The 14,652-nt window shown below is 38.7% G+C and overlaps 1 protein-coding gene across 1 annotated transcript in view; it reads right to left on the reverse strand.

Moving 5' to 3' along the window:
• aPKC (protein kinase C iota type) overlaps window positions 1–13,938 on the reverse strand; it is a 191,760-nt gene extending 177,822 nt beyond the window's left edge. The window contains exons 1-4 of the mRNA XM_087361038.1: window positions 13,842–13,938; window positions 13,274–13,477; window positions 11,888–12,009; window positions 10,824–10,913 (exon numbers count right to left, since the gene is read on the reverse strand). Of these exons, the coding sequence (XP_087217164.1) occupies window positions 10,824–10,913; window positions 11,888–12,009; window positions 13,274–13,338 (277 nt within the window). The 5' untranslated portion in view covers window positions 13,339–13,477; window positions 13,842–13,938. The remainder of the gene's footprint in view (window positions 1–10,823; window positions 10,914–11,887; window positions 12,010–13,273; window positions 13,478–13,841) is intronic.
• Window positions 13,939–14,652: the final 714 nt, after the last annotated feature.

A 14,652-nucleotide genomic window follows, 5' to 3' on the forward strand; every position in this document is an offset into this window, starting at 1 on the left:
AATATCCAAGTAAATTTTTATTCAAATGACTCTTCAGAACCTGAAGACGGAGATAGAGTCCCATCTCCGAAACGTCGTTTTACGTTTTATATTTACTAGACGATGGATAATATCCAAGTAAATTTTTATTCAAATGACTCTTCAGAACCTGAAGACGGAGATAGAGTCCCAACTCCGAAACGTCGTTTTACGTTTTATATTTACTAGACGATGGATAATATCCAAGGAAATTTTTATTCAAATGACTCTTCAGAACCTGAAGACGGAGATAGAGTCCCATCTCCGAAACGTCGTTTTACGTTTTATATTTACTAGACGATGGATAATATCCAAGGAAATTTTTATTCAAATGACTCTTCAGAACCTGAAGACGGAGATAGAGTCCCATCTCCGAAACGTCGTTTTACGTTTTATATTTACTAGACGATGGATAATATCCAAGTAAATTTTTATTCAATTGACTCTTCACCATCGTCAAGAAGTTTTAGATTTGATATACGATAATACAGATAATGTATTTCCTAAGAAAATTCACTGCAATAATCGTAAGCTACGTCCTGACAGAGCAAATGATTATCAGAACACCTCGTGAAAAAAATTTCACTTGAACGTGTTACAGAGCGTTAGATGAAACAAGAAAGTAACCATGACCTGTGAACAGGAGTGGATTTTGGACGAAGGAGGTTCCTTGAGTTCTGTGAATGCTGTAATCAGCTTAAAAACCAAAGAAGACCATGGAAAATATCCGAGTTACAGAAACAGAACGTCCACATTGCCAGCCGTCGCTCACAAACCTGCTAGTTGGAGACCCTCTCTCCTCTGCCCTTAGCTGTGTGCACTGTTCTCGTATTTTTCACCTTTTCCAACAACTTTCTTCTTCAACAGCGTCGGCGATACTGAAGTGTGTGAAGTGTGAAGTTCCTTCTCGTACCAAAAACGCGAAGCTCTTCGGCGATATTCTGGATTCGGAATCAGCAAAATGCCAACACGTGGAACAGACGGAAATCACACAGCGGAAACACAGAAAGGTGAACGAGATCCCTAAACGACAGAACGACGTCACATCATGACGAGAGGTAAAGTGACAACTATCTGCGCACTTAAGTTTTATTTGCAGTACAAATCTAAGTCAGCGTTCTGTAAACGGTTTAGTTGAAGTGGTTATAAAAGAAATGTTTGAGGAACGGCTTTAAAATACAGAGTTTAATTTTCACCACTGATATAACGGAAAAAATAACACTTCAAAACTAACAAAACCTACAAATGAACATTTTAAGAGTTTTCTGCGACACTTGTATCCAATTCAGGAGCAGATAATTAAATTTTATTTTGGAATCGCTCGGGACTATTCGAAAGCAATATCGAAAAGGTAAAATATTTTTTTTAAAAAATCCCGCATTTCAAAAATGATGTAAACAGCTATCAATTACTCGCTTCTGCTAACAGACATTGCAGACATACTAAAAGATACAAAAGTGACGTTGTTGTTAAGACATGCATTGATTAGACCGTGATATGGACACCATTCGATTTTATTCCCAATAACAGCCAATAAAAAAACAGTGGTCTCGCGACCCGAAAATCTTAAACTTCCGTTAAATCCCAGATATTAATATTACTGAAAAACACTTCATTCTATAAACTAAAAATTCATAAAGGACTTCTGTATTAAATTATCGGCATCTGAACATCACAATGAGCCTGGCTGAATTGCATCCACTACAAAGTAAATAAATCTCAAATTAATACGTATTCACCGTTTTGAAAAGCCTTTTTTTTCCCCAAAATTACTTCACATGTGTCCATTGGTTACAGAACACGGGCCTATATTCGTATGTTTCAAACGACACTCAAAATCAGAGACACGTGTGAATGCAAAGATATTCTGTCCGCTGTCGAAACAGATCACACGAAAACAAAATCACGTTTTGCTACGAGAAACAATTCACACGTGTCTGAAACCAATTGTACACACACACACATTACGAAAACCTTTCTTCGTACATGGCACAAAGTCTGGGCAGGTTCCAAACCTTCCCACACAGCATCTCGGTAAGTACTGCAGTGAACAAACGGTAACCGGTCACGTGGCATGGAGTGAAGTCAGTAAACTCGACCTATCAGCTGTTGCAGACTCCCAACTGGCAATAGCTAACATGATCTCGCTACAGTGACTGAGATCCGTCTGTGGTACACTACGGTAGAATACGTCACAGTATAGTTGAGAGTCGCGTTGCTGGGCCCTCTCCTATACAGCAGCACGTACAAAACACACCTTCTAAACAGTACCTTTTGTATTAGACGGGTGTGAAACTTCGTTCTGAAACGAGCGAACACACTCACATTCCAGCACGTAAATCCAGTTACAGGAAGAAAAAAACATGTTAAACGAAAATTTAAGCACCGTTAACTATTTGAAGACGAAGATCGTCTAAATAATATTTGAGAATTCAGTCCGTACCGCAAAGAAAACACTACACTTCACCATTACAAATATCAACTGGTTAACCCTTTAAAGCCGAAGTTCGTCGAAATATTTAAGAATTCAGTCCGTACCGCAAAGAAAACACAACTCTTTACCATTAAAAATATCAACTGGTTAACCCTTTAAAGCCGAAGTTCGTCGAAATATTTAAGAATTCAGTCCGTACCGCAAAGAAAACACAACTCTTTACCATTAAAAAGATCAACTGGTTAACCCTTTAAAGCCGAAGTTCGTCGAAATATTTAAGAATTCAGTCCGTACCGCAAAGAAAACATAACTCTTTACCATTAAAAATATCAACTGGTTAACCCTTTAAAGCCGAAGTTCGTCGAAATATTTAAGAATTCAGTCCGTACCGCAAAGAAAACATAACTCTTTACCATTAAAAATATCAACTGGTTAACCCTTTAAAGCCGAAGTTCGTCGAAATATTTAAGAATTCAGTCCGTACCGCAAAGAAAACACAACTCTTTACCATTAAAAAGATCAACTGGTTAACCCTTTAAAGCCGAAGTTCGTCGAAATATTTAAGAATTCAGTCCGTACCGCAAAGAAAACATAACTCTTTACCATTAAAAATATCAACTGGTTAACCCTTTAAAGCCGAAGTTCGTCGAAATATTTAAGAATTCAGTCCGTACCGCAAAGAAAACACAACTCTTTACTATTAAAAATATCAACTGGTTAACCCTTTGAAGCCGAAGTTCGTCGAAATATTTAAGAATTCAGTCCGTACCGCAAAGAAAACACAACTCTTAACCATTACATAGATCAGCTGGTTTACGCTGTTTAAGGAAATAATCTCTGTTTACAGTGAAAATCATACGAAACACATAAATACAAAATGCAACATTACTGACTTTTAAAGCAGTAAAAACCCGCCACTGGACTCATTACTGAGAAAGTTCCATCACCGTTTCATCAAAACCCAACACCCTTTGAGATGCATCTTTGTGCTAACCTCCCATTTCCCTCAAGGTCTTCCAAAGTTCCCCACCGAAACTGTGTACGCATTCCTTGTTATCAGCTGGTACTTAACGGCATAAGGTGGCCTTCTTATAAAACACTGCTCCAAAGATTTTCACTAACATTGTTTACAAACACCTGAGACCTCTTCTCGCATCGCAACATTCCGTTGTGTTCCTCAATCCTACTTTTTTTTATTAAAGCCGCAGAATTACGACTTCTAATCTACGATATAAAACAGTGGTTATTAAACGTTAAGTATTGAATTTTAAAGGTTATCTGTGCACAATACAATGTAAAATTAACTTTTAACTCGTAAGAAAATAAGTTTCAAAAATACGTGTTAGGAACTTTTATAATGAAGCAGGTACTTACACTAATAAATACAAGAAAAATACAAGCTAAGAACATAAAATGCTTCAAAAATCATACCAAAGCGACTTCACTTACTTCGTCGATTACCTTCAACCGTTTTAATCAACGGTTTGGTCGAAATTTCAGACATTCGATAAGATTCCTTGGTTGTAAAACAGCACACTGCAATACCACTACCTACATAGCACAATGCTAAGCAACGCTCGAGAGACCCCCCCCCCCCAAAAAAAAAAAAAAATCTGGACACTTAAACTGTCAGAACACCAACGAGGAGTGTTTTATATGGTACGTGATACAATTTCCGTCCGCTTGATCTGTGCGAAGACATCCCGTGTTTGTTTCAAGCTGACGTCACAACACGACTTTGCAGACATCAGAGGCGAAATGAATGAAGATTGTCTTGTAATATGGCACAAGAATATATCACACTTTCAAAAGATTCCTAAGCCAAATAAATCCACTGTCCTGTTCGTACAACACAGACCATAGACGGTGAACGAATCTAGACTGTGTTAACAAGCGACTTGTGCACTCTGTCCGCCGCCAATCACCACGTCCTTCATAATGCATCGCCAGGGACAACTCACACACGCAAATCACAGCACGCAGTAACGCCGAGTGACAGAGTATTTCCACAGAAAACGATGATTCCTTGGTAACATTTCAGGTTCTCAAGGCGTCGAGTATGAAAATTATAGTCTTCTGGATGTTCCTTGATAAACTACCCGACTACAAGGCGGTACAACCCGGAAGACAGCCATTTCAATCCCGTTCAAGTCTTTAAAACCCACATCTTTAATATTTATTTGAAAACCAACTGTCCTTCCATGTACAAATCTCAAGTGATCTCATCGCTTAAAAATTTATAAAACAAAACTTCAGCAGCCCTATTTATTGACTCTACAATGCGAGCTACATATTCAGCCAATCATAATTTTAATCGTACACCAAAAATAGATAATACACTCTACAGTAAATTTATGACGACAGGTCCATATGAACAGGATCCTTCCATCCTTTTCTCGGACTGGGACCTGTTCATATACGTTCTTGGCAGATGATCCAGAAGTGGTTTGCCATTGCCTTCTTCTGTGTGTGAATGGAGTAATTGTTGGGATGCCACGGAGGAAAACTCCGTGTTGCCTAGACCACGGCCTTGCCCAACACAAGTTATAAATTTGATAAAATAAAGTCGGCAGTTTTTTCGAAACCGCGTTCACAGCATAGATCCGAGAAGAGCCGAGAAGGGCCGACATACATCGCACGTGACCAAATGCCTCGACGATGCTCCATTATTTATCCCCTGAGGGACTACAGTGGAATTCTCAGGGGGTGATTCCACAGCACTGCGAACGTTAAGAGCTGGAATAATTGAATAACACAACACAGGACTCGAAGGAACGCTGTGGATCGAGCACTGGACACTAGCCAGTTCCATCCAGTTCATTGCCACGCAAACAATTTATCTAATTGGCAACTAAGTGCCTCGTTCACATATGCAGATATTCTTCATGTTTCCCCAGAACAAAAACTATTTTTACTGTCATTCGGCTACGTCTCAAGGCCGTCAGAGATGCTGAATCAATTTATTTATTTATTTATCTATAGTTTATTTAAAGACACTTTTCAGCAGCTCAGACTAATATATCGTCGAATGAGAGACGATGACAGTGAATTGGAAAGAGTGTAGAAGGAAGCGGTCGTGGCCTGATTTAAGGCAATATCCCGAAATTTGCCTGTAGGAAGTGAGGAACACCACGAAAAACTCCAATAAGGATAACCGGTCTCCAGGCCGAGATCTGAACCCGGGACCTCCCGATTACGAAGCAGGATCGTTGCTGAAATCACAAAAATGGGAACACAACCCGAATTTGACTTCACTAAATGAAAATGGACGGACAGAGGTTCGTCCCCGAACAGACGATTTGGTTGTGATGCGTTAATTTAGGTTTCCTTTGGTGTGGTCAGGTTGGGTTAGGTAACGTTAGGTTTCATTTGCGAAGTAAAAAATAATAATCTCGCCCTGATGATGGAGGCAGTAAGGACCTCTGAAACGTTGGTAAAAGTGTACTAGACTACACGCTGGTACAACTCAGAATACAGCCATCTTCGGACTCACCTCAAATCGTTCAACAAACAAGATGACATCTAACGGCGAGGAGGTATAATCATTCTCGCAAGTAATGTCTATCGATTACTGTCAGTGGCCGCTACGTTTCCTAGCAACAGAGTGAAGAATTCGAGAAGATAACAGCACAGAAGCTGTCTGAATTCAATACTGGAACTTCATGCAGTGTTTTGCTTTTTTTTTAAAGTTACTGTAAAAAAAATTAGAACAGTCGTTAAATAGCTAAAGAATCAATCGACTAACCATATCGATGGACAAACTACGATATCGCCAGAAATCGATTTGGATAATCGAACGTAATCTCTGTCAGTTATCTTCGGTTTTTTCGCGAGTAAACATTCGATTTCATGTTCTTCGTCTCTTGTAAACATATTTTTCAAAGTTCTGCAAGGTCAAAGAGCCAAAACCATTAGCCTATACAATAAAAGTTGAATAACCAATCACTTTTACCACAATAAATTGACTATTTATTTCTTATTACTTGTATGATCTGAGGTTCTCATGGTGCTGAATATGAAGATGACTGTCTTCCGGGTAGTCTGCTAGAAGTTTACCGACGTTTTAGAGGTCCCTGCTGTCTCTATCATAGCCCTGATGATAGAGGCAGCAAGAACCTATGAAACATCTTTCCTGGGTTGTAACTCTTGTATAAGTCAGCCATTTCACAATGACGTAAGCTTTTTTTTATAATTTAATAAACTCTTTTGTCATAATTAACTACATCGCTTAGGGAACCCGAAGGTTCATCACCGAATTAACCAAAGCCCTCCACCGGACCCTGTCCTGGGCCAACAAAATCCAGTCTCCTTCAACTCCTATCTCCCATAGATCCCGCCTGAGATTATCCTCCCATCTACGTCTAGGTCTCTCCAGAGGTCTCTTCCCCTCAGGTTTCCCAAATAGTGGACCCAACCAACTAAATGGCTTACGGAACCCGAAGGTTCATCACCGAACCAACCAAAGCCCTCCACCGGACCCTGTCCTAGGCCAACAAAATCCAGTCTCCTTCAACTCCTATCTCCCATAGATCCCGCCTGAGATTATCCTCCATCTACGTCTAGGTCTCCCCAGCGGTTCTTCCCCTCAGGCTTCCCAAATAGTGGACCCAACCAACTAGATGGCTTACGGTACCCGATGGTTCATCACCGACTTAACCAAAGCCCACCACCGGACCCTGTCCTAGGCCAACAAAATCCAGTCTCCTTCAACTCCTATCTCCCATAGATCCCGCCTGAGATTATCCAACTTCTGTACGTGATATCAGGGGTTTTAAGATTAGCCCAAAAAATTGGGCGACCTCTAGAAAGATGGAACCCAAATACGTCCGCAGAAAATGACTGATGATATGATCACGGCGATAATAATTCTGAGGACAATCATCACTACCTCTAAGTGACGCGCAAGGCTACGAACTGGCACAAATTCAATTATGTACGAATAAGAAGGGAAACGAAGGCATCCTATCTTCATTTCCACATTCCTAGGCCGTTTCTTCGAGCCAGAGAGCACATTTTGCATCGTTAACAACACAACTGAGGAAAATTATCGGCTTCTGTACGTTCACGTACAAAGTTTTAGACAGAAGGCAATAGAAAATGATTAATTAAATTACAGAACTCCCTAAATCTATTACCCTCCAAACTTCGTCATGAAACTTCGTAACCTTGGTCGCAATTTAGCAATACACTGAATAATAAACCAGTATATTGTTACAGCAAACGACGGCTATCCTCAGCCAGTTCAATCCACTTCTATCGGTATGTTTTTAATATTATCCTTTCGAGCACGTTGGTGTAGGGGCAACATTCTATATGTGTATTCGAGAGGTATCACAATCCCAGCCAGGTTACAGGTTATCCAGACATTTTCATGGATTTCCTCAGGCACATCACAGAAAAAAACCTTTAAACATGTCACAGGCCTCTCCTTCCAAGCCCCTGTCATACCATTCAGTATTATCACATTTCATTCAATGCTTATACACTGTGTAGTTGATACAGTGTGTTTAAAATAACCCTAAGATTAAGAATATTACATTTTAATTTACGACTTCTAAGTCGTGTTGAATTTTACAAACAAATATTTTGCAGTTATTCTGTAACCCAGGGCATTTTGATGGAACGAATGCAGCCGGGCTTATACAATCGTCTTAAAGGGGTTTGAAGAGCCCCACAGGACATGAAAGGATATTGATTAGATTATCCTCCCTGTATCCCGTTTGAAACAGGACTGTGCCCACTTCGTTTCCAACTCCATTCAAATTATTGTCGGAAAAACAAACAAAGTGGTAATTTTTTTTGAAAATATCGGTGCAAAAAAAACACATCTTTCGTCATTTATAAACAATTAAAATTAATTATCTGCAGCGAGATCTTGTTCAGCCCTGTTTCGTCACTCTTCTGTTCCCTCCTACTTTTGCACACCCCTTACAAGCCACATTATTTACAGAACTCTTGTTCACCACGAACTGCAAACCAATAACTGCACGAATTGGTGTGCGTCTTGAGAAGATGATGGTCGCCCAGCTAATCAAGAAATTCCCCGAATTTGTGAAAGGCAGAAATTCATTATCGCGCTCACAAAAGCCCGCTAACGGCTCCAGCCTTGAGTCACAAACATTAAGTCCAAGCCCTCATATATACCATTCCTTTAACTGAATCTATATAGTCAAGACTACTTTAAAAAGCGTTGTTAAATAACTATAATCCATAAAAGACATAATTAGATATGCTGTCTTCCGATCTACACCTACAGACCTAATAATTTTACGTTAAGAGGTCGATTTTCTGCTCTTAATACAGTAGTAATAAAAAAAATCATACTTGTTTTGTTTGTTTTCTTTTAAAGAAACGATAACGGGAAATGCAGTTTCTATTGTTGAGGAATTTGCTCAAACAGCTGGTACTTTCGCTTTTATTCTCAAACGCTGAATAAATACGGTCAAAAACACTCGATAGTTCTTAACAATGTATCTCACGCGTTACATGGAAGGGCGGACACACACACACACGTAGCATGAAATGTTCAATTAGACGTCATTAAGCCAAGAAATGACTCAACATTATTCCGTCAGATGCCACGCCAGGCCTGAGCAGCTGTGGTAGCTAATAGGCGACTTCCGGTTCCGCCCTCGTGACTACAAATGGCGACAATCTCTCGTACAAACCTTGCAACTCAAGCGAAGCGTCTGGCTTCCAGCTCTGAAAATCTTTATGCTCACGCGAAAGAAAGATGTGGGGGTGTGAGGGTGTCGTTTATAGTATTAGAAACCAAATGCAAAGGCTCATTTTTGGAGCAGAGTAGCGGCCATTTTTCTACTGCGTCGGTCATATTATGTACAATGACACATTACGATTTTAAACTTCAATTCGTGGCCTATTCAACGCCTCAGATCGCGTAGCGTCGAATAATAGAACGGTTATAACAATAACAGACTGTGGAAGGAAGCGGCCGTGGCCGAATTTAAAATGCTATCACGACATCTGCCTGGAGGTCGGACCGATATTTGAACCCAGGACCTCTCGAATTTGCAGCAGAAGTAAATAATGCATGTTCATAGAGGCAGTGGTCGTGTTCTATATTCTGCTGAAGAAACTTGAGGTCCTAGACCTGGATTTGAACAGAATACCTCCTGCATAGGAGTCAGACTCGTCACGCCTATGCTACTTCACTCGACAGCACTGACCTGAAGGTACTGAGAAAACCACGGAAATCTCAGTAATATGACCCACGGCTGATGACCAAGATTCAGAATTGGGGGCTGCCTGAATATGAAGCAGAATTACTAACCAACACACCATGAAGTTGGAATGAAAGGCATAAAATATTAAAAATGTGATGGAAATGGCTTTGCCGAACCAGTTCAAAGCTCCGGATCAGCATAAGAACGTGGGAAATGACCAACACATATTGTAATGATAACTATTACCTCAGAAATTTGTTCCACGTGCACAAATGTCAGGAATGATAGCCGCAACGTCTTCAGGCAATAAAAATAGCTTCATTAAAACACCGGCTTTAAAACTAAGAAAGCGTCATCTCCCGCGTCTACTTCAATTTCCATCCTTTGATGTAATAGATGGTCGACGGTAACGCCTACAATTACATCTAAACTGTACGTAACCGTGATAGCACATTTTCATTAATTATCACCTGTTAAATGTGGGAGTTGAATGGGAACGTACAAACCATCTTCCGACAATTACGGCAGAAAGCAATCCGCTATAAATTATACATTTGTTGTGAAACAAATAAACTGGAAACCTCCATAGCTCTCGACATTATTCTGGTACTTGGCTGCCACTTATGAAGCCTACAGTACCTTATACAAAGTGGGGCTGGTTCCAAGATTCCGACCTACTATTCTGTGTCTTCCAGGCACAAAGACCTGGATTCACCAATCGAAAACATCCCTAAATATATAAAAACTTCTCATATATAAGACTTCCAAGCTTAATTGAATTACACGACATCTTATAGCAACTTGTTTTGGAGAAACATACAGCTTGAAGGTCTTAACCTCAAATAATTGTCCAAACTTCCTCAACTGTTAACATTTATTAACACATGCCATGACGATGTTATGAAACAAAATCAGCAAAGAAAAAAGTCATAATACATCTGCAAAAACTTCCCACATTACGAATGGGATTCATTCCGACAGTTCAGTCACAGGTGTTTTACCAAGACGTTGATTTTCGACGGATTAATAATCAGGTTCCCGAGGCACCGAACAGTCGCCTACATAACCTATAATTATGCTGAAATACGGCAGAGCGTACTCAATTTCAACACCAAAACTGACATTCCTCTACAGACAACACCACAAAAACACGGCAAAATCTAAAAAAAACGTAAACTTCTACTCACCGTGTATGGTGAGTTCCGAATCCCTGTTGACCTCATACAGACGAATGGCCTCGTCCAGTTCCATCTGAGTCGAGATTGTACATGGATCACCTGAAAACAAAGTCTGACATAAATTGTGAGATTCAATGTTTCCACGGTGATGAGGAAGATAATGTTGTTCAGGGCTTCAGCCCTGAAGATGGGGACAGCATGTTCCTCCAAAACGATATCTACAGACAAGTCTACGTGGCGCCACGACCCGGAAGAACATCGCTGACATTAATTGTTGCCATGGATAAAATGTCTCTGCTGGTATAAATCAATCACTAATTGTAATTAACGAAAGGTAAAGCCGCAAAGAGACAAAATGATATCGCAAATGACTGGACATCTGTATCACTCTCATTTCAGACTTATAAAATTTTGCGCACTTCGTTCTTGTTGCACAGTGTGCGTTGAGACATTTTTGAGAAATTTAACAAATTCCAATTTAAATTTCACGAACAGTTATATTGACTCGAAATAGTTAAAAATAAAATCCACTCAAACCTCCGATACCAATAATGTATCAGATGTATCTTTGCAGCATCACGTCATGAAGGTGTACTGGACCCATCGAGGTAAAGCGTCGTGCATTAATAATTTCAGCGATATTTGGAGACGAGTGGTCAACTTCATGCTGTGGCTGCTTTATCACCACAGACACAGCCCATCGTATCATTCGATCCTAGAACCAGGCTTTAAGTACTGACGAAGATAAATATCTTATCTCCGCAGGGAATCAAAAACCTGTCATAAATCCAGTCCATGCCCAGTCACTTTACTGACTGAGCTAACCTGCCTCATGCTCGTAAATAGGCCACGATGAAAATAAAGAAACCTTCCAAACTCTTCAATACTGATGCATATTTTGAGTCAGCATTTTGTCCGTATGATCTCGCTAAGTACGAACCCATTTACATGTTACATCTTGGATATACGAACCTTGACACGCATTCATCAATCTTATAATGTGACAGTTTCGCAGAGAAAAATAAATTTGGCAGGCAGACACGTTAATATGGAAAATACCATAATGCACTCACCTTCCTCATCTACCCATTTCATGGTGAAAACTTGATCTGGAGGAAAACAGCAAATATCCCTCATTTCTTGACACAACTGCTCCACAGTGACATGTGGATCGACGTATGTAATCATCACTTTCCTGCAAAAAAATTCAAGAAATACTTCGATGTCAAATCCCATTTATGAATGCTATTTTAATTTAAATCACTCCATGTGTCTACACAGAATAAACATTATAAAATAAAATTATAATAATCAGTTATCCATCTTCTGGAAAATCTTTCAGTAAAACAGGTTTTCAATACCCGAGACAACATAGAAGTTTATCTGACGACCACCTTCATAATTCTGAACATAATTCTTAGCAAGAGATTTTCTGACATACTGAATGTCTAGCACATATCAAATTGGGACAATTAATATATAATTTTAGGTTTTCACAGTAATGGTTAGAACAGACTGTGATCTTCTGTTAGTCATGCTGATGGTAGGAACTTAACAAGATTGCAAAGGGTAAACTCAAATGTAATATCCACATTTTACAAATGTATTTTTCACTATTTGCGTACCTCATTTTTACAGTAACTATTGATATTTCTCTAAACGTTTGTGACAGCAGATGATCCATTATATAGAAATGGATCAACAACTTGGTAAGTGGGTCCATTGCTTGAGAAATATCTGATACACATTTAAAACCAAGTACACTGTATCAGATTTTATATTATTTTAGGTTTATCAGGTACACAATGTATTTTTCAAACAGTGGCAAGTATTTTTTTGGTTATGTAACGATCCTTCAGTAACTCACATTATTGCATCAAATGATATGGAAGGAAATGGTCATGGCCTAATTTGAAGTAGGCCTATCACACAGGCATTTGCCTGGACAGACTGACAAAAACCCTCAGTCAGGATGCCTGGTCGATGGGCTGACATTTGACCCAGGACTTACTGTATACAAAACAGAAGTGCTAACCACATGACCATTACACTGCTAGTACACAACCCTTCAGCTTTGAAACTCTGTACCGAAGTTAATACTGTCAGCTAATTTCCATGTATCAGTCAAACATTTATCACTGGCAAGTTCCTGAACCTCTCCTATTACTACACAATTCTGTTCCAAAAATGGTGCTGACTTACAAACTTCGTTTGGTTTTACTTAATTAAAAAATCTCATAAGCAAAGGTATGCTGAATACAATAATGTAAAATCATCCTTTAACAGCAGCATTCTGACTTTTGAGGTAATACACAAATCATACTACGGTTACTTCATAACCTATCATGTTCCACATAACTTTGATTTCATGATACAAATATAAAGCAAAGTAATAGTTTCCTCTTGGTTCGTAATTGCAGTTACTCTTATTAGGAATGAATATCATAAGACATACATACTCATTATAGGCAGTTTTCACTCTGATTTCTGGAACCTCTGCATCTGCAGAAAGCTGTGTTGGCATCTTGGTTAGGTTGTGTATGAATTCCTTGCTTTTCTTGATTCTGCGTCTATAGAACCTAATCACTACTATATAAAGCTTCCAAAAACAATCCAACGTGGCTTGTGTGTATTACCTTTCTGGATACGAAATATCTGGTAATCTGCAATTATTAAAGAATAATTTAATACTTTTCCTACAACATATACTATCAGCTGTTATTTCATACTGCACTCAACACACACACTGACGATATTTAAAACAATTTCTACGTGAAAACCAAAGTTCTGACTCACTATGCACACCTGCGTTGTTCAGAACTCTGTATACTATTGTGCATGCAGTTATGTTTGGATATATGACAGTCTACATAAATACGTCAAACGAATTTCAAACCCAAGTCTTTTAAATACAATACTTCAACACATGATTGTATAACGCAAGAGTGTGCAATTTTACAAACTATGTTTCTCAAATACATTATTTTCAAGTTTGAAACTTATAATGCCAAGGGTTTCAACATTTACCTTCCCACACTTTCAACTCCACCACCTTGCACAAGTTGCAGTGTGACAAATCGCGTTCTGCGCATTTCCAACGACGGCAGCACTGGTTCTTAGAAGTAGCGGGGATTGTAATTTCTGAGCACTTGGTCATCATAACAGAAATTCATTACCTTATCCTAAGACTGTTTATATTTTCTGTATAAATCTATTATGCTTGTACTATGAAGGATTTATGGAATTCAAATAAACTCTAATTCTAATTCTGTACAATGACTTTTTTTGTAAATGTAATCTGATTTTAGATTCATGGAAATGAGATACACTGGACCAAAATGATAAAAATAAACATGTCGAACTATTATTAGTACAGACCCACACCCAATCTAATCAAAATCTCTTCAGTAGTTTCAGAAATGGCCAGGTGGAGAGACAAAGTCTTTTCAAACACACAATTATCAAGAATACGTTGTACTTTTATTATACTATTTCTAAATTCAACCATCACTTTTACACAGTTTTAAAGCTATATTTGTTTCTTAAACCTTCCTGGACCTATTGCCCAAGTAGTGTAATGGGGAATAATTAAACTTTTAGTTTCTTGAATAATAAAACTGCGGGAATAACAAATTTAGATGCATAATCCACTTCTTATTAGTTTTGTTCAAGATTAAGGTGCATTCTTGTGGCAGAAATTGATACTACAAAGTTCTTGTTACCTTTTACCAATATGTACAAGTTTTTTAGGTTTGTGTAGTACCATAATCAAATGGTCAACACACTGAATAATTTCTATATATATATTTGAAGTCTTCACTGCAACTAAGATCAATTA

The sequence above is a fragment of the Zootermopsis nevadensis genome, unplaced genomic scaffold, assembly GCF_977971745.1.
Source record: "Zootermopsis nevadensis isolate Lab colony 2312 unplaced genomic scaffold, Znev_1.0 Znev_ptg000050l, whole genome shotgun sequence".
Lineage (NCBI taxonomy): Eukaryota > Metazoa > Arthropoda > Insecta > Blattodea > Termopsidae > Zootermopsis > Zootermopsis nevadensis.